Source organism: Anopheles aquasalis, chromosome 2 (assembly GCF_943734665.1).
Source record: "Anopheles aquasalis chromosome 2, idAnoAquaMG_Q_19, whole genome shotgun sequence".
Taxonomy (NCBI): Eukaryota; Metazoa; Arthropoda; class Insecta; order Diptera; family Culicidae; genus Anopheles; species Anopheles aquasalis.
This window is the reverse complement of record NC_064877.1, coordinates 32,447,501-32,461,641: the sequence shown is the minus strand read 5'-3', so window position 1 is coordinate 32,461,641 and position 14,141 is coordinate 32,447,501. Positions and strand designations below refer to the sequence as shown.

Here is a 14,141-nt window from a genome sequence, read left to right as displayed (position 1 = left end):
CTCGAGGGCTCAGCAGTTTCATCACCACTCGCCGTAGTCGTCGTAGTCGTCGTGATCGTGTGATCTTCTATGGCACGATCGCTAGCATCGGTCGCGGTTCCATGCAGAAGACGAAGACGAAGATGATGATGATGATCATGATGGGTGGTGATGATGATGATGCATTGAGTAATCGACACTTGGCGGTCGCGGTACCGATAAGGGCGCCGTAGGTACCGCAATCACCTTCGGAACGCGCTGGCCTTTGCATTGGCTTCCTCTGGCTTCACAAATATTGAACAATTTTCCATCAATTGTCTCGCGTGATCATCGAGATCGATCGATGTTTGTGGTTACGACGGATTCGTTCGTTCCGTTCCAAATGCCAATGCTTCGACCACATCTACCGACTCACACACGGAAGATCGTGCCACTTCCATTCCGAATTCCAATCCGCCTTCGCCTCTTCCTCATCAAAACAAGATCCCTGACCCGGGCCGCGGCATCATCAGCAGACGGAATGCTCGTCGGATGCGCCACTCTATAGCGCACCATCCCCCCCCCCCCTAATGCCTAATGTCGCGAGGTCCCGAGTACCAAGATCAATAAATAATTTTATCAGCTTTACACCGCCCGAAAAATCCTCGTGCCCCGGGCATGCTCGACCCCCAGAGGGGCCACGCCACCCAGCGTTCGAGGTGAAAGTTGTTCCCGGCCACAGCGATAACACCGCCCGGAGTCCCTTTTTGGCGCCCGGGACTGTGTTGAACCGAGGAACCGAGGGGCTTTCTCTCTTGGTTTGGTGCTTCCAACGTGGTCTACCGACATGTCAGCAGCAGCCCAGGCTTCAGGCTTCCTTCCCGAGGGGCCCCAGACGCTAGTAGGCGACGACGTCAACGACGTTCGCGTTGATCGCGCTGCAATTGCAAGCCATCCAAGGAGTCATCATCGGTTGTCGGTCGTCTCTTGATAGATGGGTTCCGCCAACAAGCGGCGCGCAGAACTGCACCACATCATAATCATCATCATGCTTTCAGCTGGAGGTGGAGTTCAGCGACTCGATCAGCAACAACACGATCAGGCCAGCGATTAATCCACTTTGGCCACTGGCGCGATCTCGACACAATCTGTGCAACAGGAACAGGTGGCGGTGCGCACTTTACATAGTAATTTATGGACTAGAGATCGACAAGCTTTCAAGCGCCGCCAACAGCTCGGCTGCGTAGAGTGCGGCCGTGGCCGGGAGATAGATAGAGATAAGAGAGTGCGGAGGGATAAGGTTTTGCTGATTAGGTTGGTGACTTCCTATTCAAATGTGATGCCGATCGTTAGACGCGACGATCAACTTTTCATTTCGTCGCGAATCCAAGCCTCATCTTCCCGCGGCCAGGTCATTGAACTGGCTAGGACCCCAGCACGGAGTCGAAGTCAGGCGCAGTCGCAGTCGCAGTCACAAACCGGTACAAACAAGGCACTGCGAGTGCTATCATGTGGTGATGGTGGCGATGTTCAGCGCTCAGAAAAGAATTGGCATAACTTAAACCATCTTTCGGCCCACGGTTGATGAGCATTCCTTTCGCAGTGAAAGACCAGGAGATAGAGGGAGCGAGAACCAGAAAGACAGAGAGAGAGAGAGATAGGGGACGGAAAACAAAACAAAACGGAGAGGCCAAAGCCGGGAGGAGCGCTGACCGGCTGACAGCCGGGTTGTTGCCCACAGGAAGTAGGTCAGCCGATGCCTGCAGGGGTTAATTTCGATCCGCACAACGCACTTCGATCCCAGGGGCATGGTGACTGGGCAGGGACCAGGGCTGGCTGCTGGCTGCTCGGCCACACCAGCACACGGCTTGAACCTGCGCAAAACCTCGCATACTTTCATCCTGCGACCACTTTCATCATCATTTCTACGACTTTGGCAGCCAGACACACGCGTATATGTGTGTGCTTGAGTTGTTGATCGTTGACTCTTCGTCCTCCGACCAGCCAGGAGACGCCTCCGCCAGCTTCCTTACCGTTCACCGATCGACCAGAGATGCTAGTTCGCGCATAAAAAACCACCGCCGCCATACCAAGGGTGGATCATCGGATCAGATCTCGCTGCTGAGGAGCGAGGATCAAGCTGGGCAAGCAGACGAGCTGCTGCTGCTGCTGCTGATCAACGGGTTGATCGCTTGGATGGGATGGAAAACGACTTTTCCTTTCTTGTCACTTTCAATTCCCCCACGGGGCTAGCGACCGAGTGAGAACGAGAAAAGGTGGAGTTTCTGTGTTTGTTTGTTGGTGTGTTGTTTTGTTTTCTCCTGCTCCCTGGAGGTCAGGCTCATGGGCCAGGGTGGATAGATCCGATCCGATCGATAGGAAGTCGGTGAGGGGATCCCGCTGCTGCTCGATCTTTGCAGGCGTCGTTGGACGATGAGCATCTAAAGTTGTCCTCCCATCGCGTCGCGTTGGTGATGATGATCGTCAAAATTTGACGACACGACTCCCCCGAGGAGGGGCGGGGAGTAGGAGGTGCACGTGGTTGACGAACGGAATGGAGAAATTAGTGTGTCAATGCTGTGTCATTGGAATGAGGGTCAACGGTGTGCGCATTTGGGGTTCGCCATTTCATGTTATTTTTTATTTTTTTTGCTGATACTACTCGACGACGAGTTTCGATGCCGCGCGGCATAAAAATCGCGTAAAACGAGAAACGGAAGAGAGACAGCTCGTCGCTGATGTTAAGGGTGATAGCAAACAAGCAAGCGAGAGATTAGAAATCGTTTGAACCTGAACCTCAGCTTAGGACACGCCGTGTATATGTGGATAGTTTCATTTTATGTTTAAATAGATGTATTCATGCCGATGGTGAAATGAAAAGTGATTTGTCTACACTTTTGCATACTCCACTCATTTAAATTGTAAAGTAGTTGAAGATATTTTAGGGAGCTTGTTTGGAGGTCAGGATCAGCAACACTTTCACGGTTGCTAAAATCCATTATCGTTTAATGTCCTTCAGTGGAATTTCGTTTTCATTCGCTTTCGCCAACGGTTGATGCACAAAGTGAGGCAAGGTAGTAGCGATAGCCATCCTAGATAACCTTCGACACGTTACTTTTGCTGTACTACTGTTTGGACGATTTTGAAAGGGAGAGAATAGAATTTTTTAATCGAAGGATTTTTTTTGAAATAAAGTCTAACGATTTCTTTTTAGCGATGCAGTACAACCTTAAATCAGGGTTCGATGTTCAAAAAGATAAATGATGTACCATGTTATTTAGGATCTTTCATTAAACCTCCGAACTTCTAGCCGATGCTGATAAAACTCTTTTCCAACTGTTTTAGAATGCCACGATGGCATGTTTGAGAAAATTAAATTAATTGCCTTTATCATGTGTATCATTTAAGCCAATTTTAATCATCAAAATCGCTTTATGATTTAACCATATTGAAAGCATAATGTTTCTGGTCCAAATATTCTTCTTTACATCAGCGAATTCCCTTTCTGAAATTGATGAATTTGTCCTTACTGTCCTTATAATTCGATTTGGTAGAAAAACCAATTGATCTCTAATCAGGGCTTATTTTACCGAAACTATGCTACTTCCTGAAAGCTGTTTAACAATTTGATACTGTTTTATTCAGAACGATTTCATCGATCGTAAGTAGATCATTCATTTTAATATCTCTTTTTCTAATCTTGTGCATGCCCTGAATCATTAAAAACGACTTGTTCAGCACAAAAATATGCAACATGGAAATTGGATTGGTGATTGTCCTAATTCCATCGGAAAATAGCCCTTTTTCCTTTTGTGAAAAGATCATTTTGTGCCTTAAAATTTTGGGCTAAAGAAACTAAACCTTTATAAATTTCCAAAATAAATCCAGGACAAATGATCACCGATTAAAAGATGATGCTAAAATGACAGAGCAATGAATTAAGGGGTTCAAATCAATTTCAATTATGAATTAAATTTTCATAAAATCCCTCGTTTTTGTTCTAATTCAATGTCGAACTTTACCAAGCGTTTAAGATTAGTATGCAATCAACAAGTGTCCTCAAAGTGGGTGAATCATAAGCTGCATGAAATCGATTAAGCTCACTTAGATGCCCAATAGACAAACCATTAAGCACACATTAGACTTCCCCCTAACCACTCCAATGGGTATTCAAAAATCGCTCAGCGGAGAAGAAATACAGATCATTCGGGACCCCACCCACCTGTCCAGTGAAGTGGGCCCCCATAAACTCGCCCGTTATAAATTTGCCTCATTTCAATATCGCATTAGGGTTAGATGGCCAGCGAGTCTCTGGCGAGACCTTTCCCTTCCTGTCGAACTCTTCACTCGTCGACGCTCGAAATTTCGCTCCTAATTAACCCACAAACCCCGTGGCCGGCCTCCTGGTGGCCTCTTCCTGGATCGGCACCCCTCGTCGCACCTTCCTGCGAGGCTGCAGCCCTTATCTTAGACATCAATCAACCGCACACTACACACCATCCGTTCCATCTTCAGCCCCCCCCACAAAAATCCCGCGTTGCAGCAAATTAATTTTATAACATTTCCTCACAACCGAGCGGATTCACAGCTCCACCGCACCAGATCAACCCTAATTTCGCCCTCGGATGTGACCTCACGGTCCGGAGCGAACGGATGTAGACGAACGAGGGTGCTGGAGCTGGAAAGAATTATTTCCTTTCCCGAGGGTCACACAATCTCCACCATATTTTTGGGGCCATTCTGCATCCGGTGACACACTAGCACACACCATGTTCCTGGATTGAAAATAAAAGGGGGGATTGAACGGAACCGGGGGACAAGTTCTCGGTCCCGATTCGTTTTGATTGGATTTCACCGAATGCGCCATCGGAGCAAACACGGTGATTGTGGCGCATCAGTTCCAGAGCCGGTAATCATCCGTTTCTTCTCGCGGTTCCACGAGGATTACGCTTTAATTCCCCGACAGACCGCCGGCAAATGGGGAGTTCCGAAAGCTATTGCGCCATTAACGAGAGGGAGAGGGAGTGAGAGGATTGAAGGGAGAAACGTGCAAAAGCATTGACCGCGAAGGTCCGAGATCCGCACTACCGGAACGCTGTCAAACAGGTCGTCCCCTTTTCATCTCCTTCGGTGGCCCCCCTGGAACGCCAGGTCGTTATCGGGTTTAGCAGAGGTAGGTGCGTGCGCGCAGCACCAACGACTGCTTGTAAACATGACGCTTCTAATGAAGATGCCGCACAGTCTACAGTTCGGTTCATCTCACGCCATCGCACCATTTGCAAATTTGCGCCCCGGGAATGCCGCATAACTGTGCGGAACCGGTCCACAGCCGGTGCGGCCATCGGCAAATTAAATTTATCGATAACGTCAGACCCCAGCGCAGACCATTTGATGGGCCATCACAGGCCACGGTAGGTACCGAACCGATATCGGCCGTCGCAAAACCAGCTGTAAACGAACATGCAAACGGAAGCCATCATCGGCCGTGTCCCATCACGCCCATCGGTACGCGACGTCAACTCGCTGGCGCAGTTGGTGATGCCTCACACAAGAGGGATAGTCACCGGCGGTCAGAAGGAAGCGAAACGTTAATTAAATCACTTTCACATGCTGCACCGACCGAACCACCGACCGGTCAAACGCAGCGACCTTTCGAGGGGATCGTCGAAGCGGTGTCGCATTCCCTTCGCCCTTCGTCCTTCCGGCGACGTCCCAAGGAAATCCCGGACGCGAAAGCGAAAGGAGGTGGTGATGCATCCGAGACTGCATCGCCGCGAGGCCATTCCGGCCATTCTCGTCTAGCTATCGCCTCTCCTGGTGCCTCTGCGACAATAATTGGGACCCCACGGGCCGGGCACATAAGCTGGGCGGTTGGGTGCACAACTTTGCATAACACGCCACGCATGGTCGATCGTTGGCCACGCGTAAAATGTCGCGTAAAATGAATCACCTTGTTTAGTGACCAAGCCGGCGGAAGACCTGACAGTAAAGGTCTTTAACCTTTAGCTCCAGGAGGTGTATTACGAACCGCTTGGCCAACACGACAGTGTGTCGATCGAGACCCTTTCCGAAACAATAATCACGAATTATGTACCGGGTGGCTTTCGCGCCGAGCCGCCCTCCCCCCCGGAGAGTGTCAGTAATTATTGTCAAGAGACACACCACGATGACCGCCACTGATCGAAGTGTCGCGGGCATCTGTGGATCCATATTCATAACCTGGCGAGTTTCCATTTATCGATTTCAGGCGCCCGACGAACGACGACGTGGGTAGCTGCTAAAGACCTCCCGCAAATGGACACTTCCCATCGATCGGTCGCCGGTAAAAGACGGTAGATGAAAGAAAGGAATGGAAGGGGAATAAACCTGATAGTGGGACCGGCTGCTGCTGCACCGAAGAAGTTACCGTTTTAATCTCCTTTAAATGACCACCATCAGCGTCGTCGTGGGTCCATCATCGTAGCAGATCGCTAGTAGCAGCGGCGGCGACTGCTGCGGTGGCAAAGTGATCTTTATCACATGCGCGTGTACCAACTGCCACGCCATATGTCGCGGCGAGTTTTCCCGCCAATCGAATGGCCAGTTTTCACTTTCATTCACTAGCGCAGTGGCCAGTACCTGATCGAAAGACGAGGTCGAACGACGGTCCATCAACGTTCCGTGTATCGTCTCGCCGTCCTGGAAATGCGGCAAGGAAAGTGAAAGCGGAACATCCCGGCATTGGTCATCCGGTGAACGAAGGATGGCTGTTGGGGACCTTTTTGGGATCCATCCATGGGCTCGGAGGAGCACCTAAAGTCGAGTTGAAGATATTTATTGCCCCGTTTAAGCTATTCGGAATACACACATTTACATTCTGGTTCGTCTTCTTCCGCGATGTTCAGCTTTATGGTCCTAACACACGATCGCCGACCACTGATTGATGCTGCTCGTTACACAACGTCCACCAAGCCAGCCAGCGTTAAGCTTAATACTCCCGCGAACCTCCCTAGATAACGCGAATCTCAAACGAGTGAACTACCGGAATGGAATTCAGGTTTCGAGTATTTCAGTTTTGTTGCGGCTAATATCTTGTGCGGCCCCGGTGCCATCCTCTATATCTACTGTCCCCGATCTACTGTGCCCTCCTCGTTTCATTGGGGGTCCATGATGTTGGTTGATCGGTGTAACCTCCTTCACGCCCTGCAGCTCGTTCCACTGGTTCCCGGAGAAAGGATCTCTGCGCTCCATTCGGCAGACTGTGTAGACTGATAACTCCGTGGACACTCTGGAATCCCGGGACCTCGCCTTGGACACCTTACTCCTGTACGGTGAATGTCAACTGCTTGCCGGTGCGCGACTCGAACCGGTTCGGTGGTTTGATGTCCAGTATCGCAATGATCGCCACGGTTAACCCGGCCAGCATAATCGTGGTTATGAACAGACCGGACAAGATCGGTGCCGTGGTGAACCCGATGCAGTCCCAGGCGCTGTCGAACTTCGTCTTTCCCTCCATGGCCGGTTGTACCTGTGTTTTGGGTGGTTCGATTTGGTGCAGGAAAAACGAATGAGAGTATAAGCAGCAGAAGAAGAAGTAAACAAACTAACAAAGGTCTGCATCACACAAATAAGATATAAAAAAAATCTCCCAAAAAAACGACCCCCTGGCCCGATGCAACCGAAACTTCCTGTCTTCCTTCCTTTGGCTCCGCCAAGAAAAAAAGGTGCCGCCATTACGCAATGTGTTTTGCGATTTCCCGGCCGCGCGAATAAACGCCCAGAAACGGTCCCAAACGGCCAACGAATGACCAGCTGGCTGCGTTTTATGATGAGCTTCAAAGGTTTTAGCACTCTCCGTGGGTAACGCTTAATGAAGCGACGTTGTCGTCGTCGCGGTCGCCGTTGTTAGGAGCGGCAGTTCCGATGGTTTTTTTTTGCATCATGCCTTTTGTGCTCTCTGTGTGTGTTATGCAAACCAGCGGCAAGGGGTTCGGCCACGGCCCAACAATAATCAGGAGCAGCGCTCATTCGACGCACCACGGATGCAAAGACGGGGGAAATGCCAATTCAATCAAAGCCTAGACACAATGTGCGGCCGGGTTTTCGGCCAGAAATCAATCGGAATCGGTGGAAAGCGTCCGCTTTTCACCGGGAATAGTTCACTAGACGACCACTGCAAGGAGCAATCTTGCGAATGAAAATGTTTAAACTCCCTGTTAAAGAGGAGTGTTTGAACAATCGGTCCGGATTGCTTAATCAGCGGCAATCATCAGGCTCCTGTTCGATTCATATGTTGCACCACCACCAGCTCCATGTTCGAGCAAAGGTGGGTCAGACAGGGCCCCCCTTTTTTCTGGGACACCCCTGCCCACGAGATGTGCTTTATCCAGAGCAATCCATTACATCAATCCACGTTCATACCACGTTCGGTGGTTGTCGTCGCCGTCGTCGTCGCCGTCGTCGTCGTCGTCGATCGCACCGGGCGCATCATGTGCGTGCGAGAAAATTATAAATAATAATGTTTACATTGTGCCCGCGTATGCGTGTGTCTGTAATTACACGTGCTGGCACACCCTCCCCAGGAGGTGGCCAAGCGCCATCTCGAGCCGCACCGACCGATCGTAAGTACCGCGGGCACTGGGTGCTCCAGTTTCGCCTTCCAGCCCAGGTTACCTCTTTTCTTTTCATTTCTTTTCGTGTTTTTTTTTTCGTGTGTGCGCAGCAGACACATAAACTGCTCCTGTCTGACGCGTGTATGTTTTCTCATAATTTGTTGCATCTGCCCGACTGCCCCATTACGTGGGTTCCGTCGTGCTGACGCCACGAGCCACGAGATAACCGAGTGCGAGTCAGGGAATTTGAATAATTTGATGATGAATGACGATGCTCGGATACCCCGCCGATGCAGTAACACGATTGTGAGGAGGGCCTCTGCACAAAACATACAACACTCCGCATACACTCCCATTGTGCACCGGGTTTGGTCTGGCTTTTCTCAGCGATCAGTTCTGCGGCGCGGTAGTGTGACTGGTATCGGTGGCTGATGCTGGGCTGTTGCGCAACCGCTGCTCACCTGTATGTTCTCCAGCGTAAGAACCGTTGTGCCATTACGGAAAACAAGCTGTCGGGAGCAGGCGTATGAGGCACCGAGTGGAGCGTACGGTGCCTTACCCTCCAGCTCGAGCGTCGTATCGAGCGACTTGGCGTCCTTGTTCTTGGTGTCCATCACAAACACGTCCACCTTGGACATGGACCAGTAGCCGGAATCCATGTCGAAGCGGAATTTGAGAGTCAGCTGAGGAGTGGAAGTCAGTATCGCAATCAGTATCAGCTATGGACTTTCTTCTTCAATCTCCTACACCTTACCTTGATGGAATCTTCCACCTTGAACGTCACGATCAGTTTGCTTTCGCGTTCGCGGGCATCGTACGTGGCCAGCGTGTGCTCGCTGAGAACGTAGGACGTTTCCACCTCATCGGAATCGTTCAGCATCTTCAGCACCGGTGGAGTGGAGACGACCAGGATGACCTTACCGGGCACGTAATACTTTGAGTCGGCAATTTCCGGTTCCTCGGTAGGGCTGCCAGGGGTGGTGCTGGTGGAGAAGTCTTCCCGCGCTTTGGCCTCACGCTTCTGGAGCACGTGCGGTTCCTCGAGCTGGTTCGCCAGAATGCCCAACACCTTGCGGTCACCGTAGTTTTCCGCCGAATCACGGAACAAGGCGGAAAGTTCCACATCTTGCTGTGACGGTGCGCCGACTAGGTTGATTATCTGGAATGTGGGGAAACGGTCATCGGGGGGTGATCAGTTATTTTGAGGGAAATGGATCGTTGCATTTGAATGCATGAATTTCGTCAGCGGGTTCCCTTTGTCGATACGAGCGCCACGTGCTTGTGAGCTTTGTTCAGTATTTTTGAGCTTTCCTGGCGCGATCGCTGGCACGCGATTGATTTTCAAATTCATTTCGTAAAAATATGTTTATCAATCTCTTCCTAAATATACATATACAATATACAAATGCTATTTATGGGTTTTGTAAAACATTAAATGAGAGACAGTAAAAAGACAACATGATCAAAGAACAAAAGACTGAAAAGATTCAAGCAACATTTTAGAAGGAATTTTAGGAGAAAGATCTCTCTATTCGAAACAAGTTGTTTTGATTTACTCAGAATATTTCCTAAGTGGATTGCAGGGATAAAAATGGGGATTCCTGGTCTTCCAAAGAGCCATCCACAGCACTGGATGACGAAGAAAGGCCAGCATTTCTCGATGCCGACTCGTGCGCCTCGATTTAAAATAAACATGCCGAATCATCAAGAGTTTCGGTAGAGCTAAACAGTAGTTTACAAACGTTTCAAGGCCATGAGAATGGTGCAAAAAGTGTCACGTGATAGGCACATCATGATGTTGCTGGACCATAAAAAAAAACTTATTGGCAACGCAATTTATCCTTTTGCAATATGCTTTTACACAATAAAAGTTAATCGAATGCCTCACAAAACCGCTGTTAAACTACTTGAAATAAGTAGGACGATCCATTAAACATCACTTCTTTCGACTGCTACTTTATTTTTTAAATAGTTTCAGTTTCTACAGAAGAAGGTTTCTTCTAGTTTCTTTAGGTTAGATTTCAACAAAGGTTTGCCTAAAACATAAAATGAACACTAGGAGCAGCAGAACCACTTTCGTTGGACCGACACAGAAACCTCAATGCTCGCGCATCGATGGGTGGAACGCTACCCTTGCCCACCGATTTGCTTACCTCAGCGTTAACGTTATAGTCGAGAGGGTTAGAACCCAGCATTTGCTGGGGGCTGTAGACGTACTCGTGCTTGTCGAGAATGCGCTTGAATGCGGGAAAACTGTCCTCCGACAGTTTGGTCGTCCCGTTACGCAGGAAAATGACGACGGCGGCCGCATTCGAGTAAAGATCCCGCAGCACCTTGTCATCCAGCTCGGCCAGTGCGCCAGGCGTTTGCAAATCTTTCAGCTCACTCAATCCCCAGAATAGAAATGGTCCACTGTAGTAAGCGTACGAGCCTTGCACCAGCGCACCCACTATCACGGCCACTGCCAACAGCTGCACCCGAGGTAGCATATTTCGCGATTATCACTCTGCTCTACGCCACCGAAACCACACAGGCTGGGACGAGGATGTTGAAATCAATTCCGGCGTCCTAGCGCTCGCCAATTAAAATCAATCGAGCTTGGTAAAGAATTCAGTATCAACGTATACCACCACTCGGGCGACACTTTGCTGTGAAGTGAAAATCGCTTACGGCACGACAGAAACGGGTCGATAAATTTGTTCTCTCCCTATAGGCGCCGGATCGAGAGAGCGAGATTTTTGTGATACGCATGCGTTATGCTTTAGGGGGTGCATGGGTTGGTTTGAATGGGATAGGGGGAGGAAGCGAAGACATACCACGTGCTCATGTTTACAAACAAAACTCGCGATGGAAATCCCAGAAACTGTTCGGTGGCCATCAGATTAGTACTCTTATCAATTTCATCATCCCTTTAAGTAGCGTGATGACTGTTTCTATGTTTCAAGTAATTCCTTTCCAGCTGATGTAATGTTACGATTCTTCTGTAGCTGAGCTGGCAATATTTGAATGTTACTTTGCGACGGAACACGCTGACTAACACGCCATTCAAACTGTCATTTCGAATAAGATCTATACCACCCTCGCTTTCCAGCCTTTACCGCGGCACACCCGGTAAAAGCTACAGGCCGAAAATGAAGATCAAAGCAACAGACGAGAGTAAAAGGGGAATCAAAACAAAATTCCAACGTTAATGTAGAGAAGGGTTTGAGTCATAACGGTCTACGGAAACGTGCACGCACCGTAATGTACCAACGCGCGAAAGATCGAAGAGAAAGAAAAACAGAGAGATAGAGAGACGGAAAGATAGAGAGAGCAAGCAAGAGAGCACGAACCACGCATAAAAGGTGAGTAAGAGAAATCGCTCAACCGTACGATCGGCTGTAGACGATCTTGCCGGCCGCTCCACGATCTTTCGGTCGGGGGAATTTTTGTTTCAGCTTGGGCTTGGGCTGGGGATTTCACATTCACTATCTGTTTGGCTGTAGTCTTCGCTGGTCATCGTTGAATAGCCAGTCGTTATGTAAAGCGCAGAATTCTACTCCACATTTGAAGTGCACAGTTGGAGTGCGTCTCTCGGCGAGACGAGAAGTGATTTTCAACATGAAAGCGATCATCGCCGTATGTGCGTTCGCTGTGCTGCTTCTGCTGGTCAGCAAAGGTAAGTGAATGTGGCGCCGAACTGTTTGGCGCGCGCTACGCCCGTTGCCACGTAGGTGTTTCCTGCTGGCCGTTGTTGGTTTTGTTGTTGCGGCCTACTGCGGTTTCTGTGCGGAAGTGCATTCCATTGATCAAACTTTGCTGACCCGTTCTCTCACTTCGCGTAGCGGAAGGCGTAAACCTGGTGGCGTACATTTCGCACCGAGGACTTCACGGAGAAATCAGCTTCTCGCAGCACGACGAGCGGCAAGTGTTAATTGCTTCCGAGCTCGAGACGACGCTACAGTACCCGGACCAGGCATGGAGCTGGGCCGTCCATCAACTGCCCGTCGATTATACCGTCATCGATCCGCGGGATCGCTGCGACATTGCGCGGCTGGGCGAACAACTGTGGTCGTTCGATGATGACCTTGGTTATTTGATGCTGCCGGGCAATGAGTCAACCAGTTGGTTGAACACCATTTCCCTCACCGGTGAGAAGGGCCTTTGGGGTAAATCGTTGGTGCTGCACGATCCGAACGCAAATGTGCGCATCTGCGCAACGATCACGACTCGCGATGGCTCCGAGGATCATTTGGCCGAGGCACGCTTCACCAGCCCGATAACGGGCTCCATCTACTTCCGTTGGCTGGCGGCCAAAGAGACGAACCACTCGGACACACTCATCTACTCCAATCTGTTCCACATCCGCGATCAGTCTCGCAAAATGGGTGATCCCGAGTCAACCGAGCATGCCTGGAAGATCTACGTGACGGACATTTTCGAGAGTGATGCCCAGAATGCGGAAGATAACTGCAACAAACTGCAGCTTGTGTTTGATCCACAGAACCGCGGGGTGGACAAGGCAATCGGTGACATCGATAGCCGGGTTGGGCCACTCCGGATAAGCACCAGCTCGCAGCGAAGAAAGTTTCCGCAGTTGTTTAACGACCGGCAGCTGGTGCTACTGCCGAGCGATTTGTACGGACCGTCGCGAAAGCTGTACGTGGTGGTGTTCGATCCCAGTCACCCCGATACGTTTCTGGCTTGTGCTAAAATCCGGCACCACAAACCACTGACCGCACGGGCCCTGGTGGATGGAGGTGGAATGCGTGGGGAGATACGGTTCACGCAGCGGTCACGCTTCGAACCGACTTGGATCCATGCCAACTTTGCGTCCACCGCCAACGATACGTTCGGTAACGAGAACTACGCCAAAGATGTCGCTAGCTTCAGTGTGAACCAACTGCCGCTGCAGGCATACGCGGCCCCAAATCCGGACTACTGCCGCACGTCCGGTGAAACCTTCAATCCGGCTAGCGTTCCGCAACCATCGATACCACCGGCCGGGTATGGGACGCAGGATCAGTATCCGATTGGTGATCTCAGTGGGAAGCTGTTGAATCGGAATAAAAAGGAACCACATGCTCCGTTCCTTCCGGGTCAGAGTGCGGAACTATCGGGGCTGTACTGGGACACGTTCCTGCCGCTGCAGGGACCACACTCGATCCTTCATCGTACCTTCACCGTACACCGGTACAACCGGACGCAACCCACGAACGTAACGGAAATGCCATGGGCTTGCGGAACGATTGCGTTGTATGAAACGAATCGACCGTACCAAGTGCCGATCCTTTCGGCGCAAGTGCTGTTCCGGTATCCGATCGTCGGTCGTATTCTGTTCCGTCAGCCAAAGGATGAACCGTGGGCCGATACGGCCGTCATCTTCGAGTACCTGATTCATGCCGATGGATCGACGATCAACAACACGGCCAACCATCGGTGGGCCATCACTAACGAGCCACCGGGGAAAGATTTTTACGATTGGCAGAACCGCTGTGTTAGCACCGGACCCGTCTACAATCCGTTCAAGGCGGCCGCCTTGATGGGCAAACAGTGGGATGAGGTTTGTACTGGACGATCGCATGAGCTGTGTCGGTTGGGTGATCTCTCGAA

General features: G+C 50.4%; 2 protein-coding genes across 2 annotated transcripts in view; one reads left to right on the top strand and one right to left on the bottom strand.

The window, feature by feature from the left end:
- Positions 1-6,727: 6,727 nt before the first annotated feature.
- Positions 6,728-11,192, bottom strand: LOC126581239 (uncharacterized). Its single transcript, XM_050244754.1, has 4 exons — positions 10,703-11,192; positions 9,304-9,708; positions 9,011-9,232; positions 6,728-7,465 (listed from the first exon to the last, which is right to left on the bottom strand). The coding sequence occupies exons 1-4, from the start codon at positions 11,036-11,038 to the stop codon at positions 7,256-7,258; spliced, it is 1,173 nt and encodes a 390-aa protein (XP_050100711.1). The 5' UTR covers positions 11,039-11,192; the 3' UTR covers positions 6,728-7,255.
- Positions 11,193-12,010: 818 nt separating this feature from the next.
- Positions 12,011-14,141, top strand: part of LOC126570017 (uncharacterized) — a 4,240-nt gene continuing 2,109 nt past the window's right edge. Inside the window, exons 1-2 of the mRNA XM_050227462.1 lie at positions 12,011-12,207; positions 12,374-14,141. The exon at positions 12,374-14,141 is cut by the window's right edge and continues 177 nt beyond it. Coding sequence (XP_050083419.1) covers positions 12,150-12,207; positions 12,374-14,141 — 1,826 coding nt within the window. The 5' untranslated portion in view covers positions 12,011-12,149. The remainder of the gene's footprint in view (positions 12,208-12,373) is intronic.